This window comes from Patiria miniata, unplaced genomic scaffold (assembly GCF_015706575.1).
Source record: "Patiria miniata isolate m_02_andy unplaced genomic scaffold, ASM1570657v1 HiC_scaffold_25, whole genome shotgun sequence".
NCBI classification, from domain to species: domain Eukaryota; kingdom Metazoa; phylum Echinodermata; class Asteroidea; order Valvatida; family Asterinidae; genus Patiria; species Patiria miniata.
Window position 1 is genome coordinate 7,042,866 of NW_024037064.1, and position 4,618 is coordinate 7,047,483.

Here is a 4,618-nt window from a genome sequence, read left to right on the forward strand (position 1 = left end):
ATTTTCTACGATCCAAATTTCGTCCTGATACGCTACTGTAGTCATGCATGGAACATCATGGTCCGGTACCGTACGTAGGCCGTAGTCACTGGTTCCTGGCCCACATCATAGCTTCGATTCTGTAAGCATGCGATGGGAACCAACGAATACTGATGGTACTGCTGCCGCATGGAACATCGTACAGCAGCATGGCTTCGACGACGTGCATCACAAATGCGTCAAAATTATAGGCCTTAAGATTTAGCATGTCAAGATGAAATAATATCGTGTAAACGATTAATGTTGTGCATGCAAATGGCGTGTGTAATATTACTGTGCGTATCGGCGGCTGAAAATGTGATCAGCGATTTGTTTTTCTGTGTACGGTGAGTCATTATACTGACACTGTGACAGCTCGGTTACCCCCCCCCCCCCCCCACCCGGTCTAGGTAAATTTTCCTGTGTCGAAAGTCCAAGTGCGGACAGTGGTCACATTTGACCATTTCTCATTTTACCATCGTCTCGGTAAAACCTTCCCCCAAAAAAGTCCAGTGCGGACACGGCTATACATTACATGTATTTTTCTCATTAATTTTGAGTTTTTATAATTTCAATTTTATTTTGAGCAGCTCTCTCATCTCATTGAGCCTTGCTTCGTTGACCAACCGCCACGCCCAGTCCAGTCACCATGGCAACTAAACAGCCTCAGGCTCCGCCTCCAGCAGCCATTGGTCAAGATCGTCGCTTACCAATTCCAATCAGCAATGAGCGTAGTCGAGGGCAACGCAAGACACCTGTCAGCTTTGTTGTTGTACCTGTCAGTGATCTGGGTTACCCTGTTGGTTCACCAGGGAGTAGCATCTGGGCTTATACACCAGGTAAGCTCAGTTTTCATTTACCACACACTTTCATTAGATGCATGAAAACTGACTATATCTGGAGTATCAAGATAATAGGAGTGTGAAATAGTCTCATATTTCCTTGGATCAGTACTGAAAGATCCTATTTGAAGAACTAAGCTAAAGGATCCTTGTTATTAAAAAAATGTTATAAAAATCAACTCAGAAGGATATGATAACATTTCAGTTCAGGCCATGAAAATACAATTTAAATAATAGACCACCGTGATTTCTAAACCCAATGGACATACAGGACATGCAGATCAGCAAAATATTAGTTGTCATCCATTCAAGAGAATATTTTTCTTGTAAATGGCAGATTTTAATATAAACTTCTTGTTTCTGCTGATTTTTCCCCCAAGGAGCAGCGGTGACTGGATCCCAAGTAGCAACTTAGAGGACATACCAGGCACAGCAGCTAACAGGATGCCTAACTTCCCCCATCAAGACACTGTCAAGAGAGGATGGCTTCCAAATGAACAAGTAAGCATCTCACCCCTCCACCACCCCCACTACACTCAATCAGCATGAGTTCAGGACTTGAAAACAGTTTACAACAACACAAGGCAGTTCAAGTTCGTTCCAGAGTACACACAGTCCTATTCAATAGACCGCTTGCAGACGCGTTCGATAATTGATGCGCTAAGGTGAGCGACGCCATGTTATGGGACAAAATGTGCGTGAATTGATATACGCCTGTCCCACAACATGGCGTCGCGCTCCTTCGCGCGTCGATTATCGAACGCGTCTGCAAGCGGTCTATTGATTTAGCCCATTCATTGGTGTTACAGGGTAATCCTATACAACAGCACTGCCCAGCTCACAAGTGATAGTGAGTTGATCCGTGAGGTACAAAGAGGACTGTAGGCTGGCCCTCTGGGACCAGCACAAACTGAACAGCGATCATTGAGAAAATCAAAAAGAGAAATCAAAACCTCATCAAGATGTACCTTGTGTATCTCAAGACATTACTGAAATGTCGTCATGCTTGCGAGCTCTAACTTTATTGCCCTGGTTATTTCCTACAGACACCTGTCAGCCGGTTTGGTGAGCAACATGAGCCAATGTCTGGCATGCATCATAACATGGCCATGGGAGATGGGGGAGGGGTGACAGCTCATGGAATGGCAGGAACGGTCTGGAACCCTGTAGCCACCGTGCAACTTCATGGCACCAATCCAAAGGTGGGTCCTGTCTCAAAGCTTAAGTCCGTGTCAATATTATCAGGCTATATATGTGAGGCATTCTGGCAAAATGAGACGCAACTGGGCACAGGCCGTAGTGGAGGGAAAATGCAAAATAAATTATAGGGGGTGATTTTTGTTTTTCGACCTCAGATTTATTGATATTCCTATAAGTAAGTAAAACATGTAGTCTAAAAATCATGGAATACAAGAGTTTTTAAGGAAGATAATTGGCATCTTTCATTTTCACGAATACAAAACTCAAAACTTTACAGGCCTTTTTCTTAGTATTTTGCTTTTTTGACATGTTGATAAATGCCAACTTTAAAGTGAGCCATAACTTGTCAACGGAATATCCGATGGGAATGCAACAAACAGTATTGTAAGGAGAAGTTTATTCTCTTTCCTAATACCTGCAAACCCTCATTTCAACCTCTGCCCAGTTCTGTCTCATTTTGCCAGAACGCCTCACATATATGGTCGTCAGTAACACGTGTCTATCAGCCGCTTTCATATCGGCGCATTATTGCTAGCTGCAGCAATTGGGAGACAGTCTGAAAATCTGTCATTATTTCTAAACATAAATTCCTTGAATATTTACTGGAAAATCCTTCTTCAGGCCAAGTTCAATGTATTCCTGATGTAGTGAATGCCCAATCTTTGAAGTTGTTTAACGTTAAAGGTCTAAAGTGGCTGCTCAGAAAACTAAAATATTTCCAGAGAAACAGAAGTGTTAAGGCGCGTTGATTCAGAATCAAAAGAATTAAATATTTCCATAAACAGCACTGTTTTTATTTTGCAGGGAGGAGCCTTAAAAAAGTTTGTTGACATGAACTACATGTTCTAAAATACAATTTGCACAATTTCATTGCGTGTAGTTGGGATCAAAGCTATACCCTCAGTCACCCAACAAACAATCCTCATTTTTTGACTTAATTTGTTTTTTAATATAAATTTGATAAATTTATTGATTTGCAATTTTGTCTTCTATTTTCCCAGGTGTGGGGAGCATGGAGCCAGTCAGTCATGTGACATGAGGACTCCTCTCCATCCTTTCCTACAGAGGGCGCTGTTCATCTCAGCCGCTGCATCCACAAGAGATAGTTAAGTTAATTAATTTTTCTTAGATGTCCACCAGCCATAGAGGGCGCCATAATGCTTTCTGGTTTGTACACAGACATATAAACACATAGACCGCCAGTCGTGGGCGTGAAACCGTGATTTGATAATTGGGCAAAATGTTTGTTGACAGCGCGCATAACTGCGATGCCTCTCAATGCGCCAACGCGCTTAGTACAGTACATACATAACTGCACGATGCACGTTCATTGCGTTAACGTGCCGAGTACGATACATACATTTAAATACAGTTCATAAATTATTTTGGTAAAGGCTGTATTACTCAAAAGTTGCTTGAAAATGTTGGGTACCGTATTGTTTTTAATCTACGGAAATCATATTTAGTTCACAAGGGATTGGTTTACAATCAAAAACTTTACAATTTTTTTTTTACATGTTTGACTGGAATTCGTCAACTGTGTGTAAAATCCTATATACCGAGAGGTGAATTTGCCCATAGTGTTGATTTTAGTCGGGCACTAGGCAAATCACGAAATGCTCATGTAGTTTTGAATAGGACCTGGCGGTCTATGCATTTATATGTCTGTGGGTTTGTTGCCTTACCTACCAAAAAATTGCTGACGGCATAATTCAGAGAAAAGAATGAAAAGGAAATAATTAGGCCTTGGAACAAACATATTGTATCAATTCTGTGAAATTGAAGATGATAGTAAACTGCGAGTAGTTTGTATTTAACTTTATTTATGTTAGGCCAAAAAAAAAATAGTCGGTCTCTGGTCAGCGTGCGCGTCGATTTTAATCATGCGCGTCAATTTTTTTTTTTCCAAAATGTTCCACGGTAGCTCCAACAGCGCCCTCTATTGGCGCACCTCCTCAAACTTTTTACCAAAGAGCACCAAGGAATGGGAAATTGCACCAAAGCAAATGATCGAGGGCACCAAAGCAAATTATGGAGGACATCAATGTATAATGAGGACACCAAAAAAAGCAAAATAGTACCCCACCTTGTCTGTACAATCAAAGCTTGAAAAAAAAAAAAAAAAAAAAAAACGTGTCGCCGCATCAATTCCGGTACTTTGGTCTGACCAGAGACTGAGTGTTTTTTTTGTGGCCTTACTGTAAAACAATTGAAAAATCTTTTGCTTTTTTGTTGGCATAATTTTGTTTGTAAAAAGATGATAGGCTACTAATGTTGAAAATTTGAAGTTAATTGAAACCAATCTTGGAAACTGTCAGTTGAAGATATGTTTTGTTGACATGTACGTTACAACATTAAAGGTCAGTGAACCTGGGTGACCTTTGACCTCTGTTGTCTCAATAGTAGTTTATCAGTAAAAATGTCCATTCCATAGAGCTGTAGTAAATTATGAGAGCGTTTACTCCTCATTCCCTTGCACACTTCAAAGTTGTCTGAACTCAACACAGTGCTTGAAGAATGTACATGTAGCGAGATCAATGTGCAAGTCACGTCGCCAA

General features: G+C 40.8%; 1 protein-coding gene across 1 annotated transcript; it reads left to right on the forward strand.

The window, feature by feature from the left end:
- The first annotated feature begins 608 nt into the window (after nt 1-608).
- Nucleotides 609-3,362, forward strand: LOC119733293. The gene is made up of 4 exons (XM_038206892.1): nt 609-857; nt 1,240-1,361; nt 1,907-2,062; nt 3,062-3,362. The coding sequence occupies exons 1-4, from the start codon at nt 668-670 to the stop codon at nt 3,092-3,094; spliced, it is 501 nt and encodes a 166-aa protein (XP_038062820.1). The 5' UTR covers nt 609-667; the 3' UTR covers nt 3,095-3,362.
- Nucleotides 3,363-4,618: the final 1,256 nt, after the last annotated feature.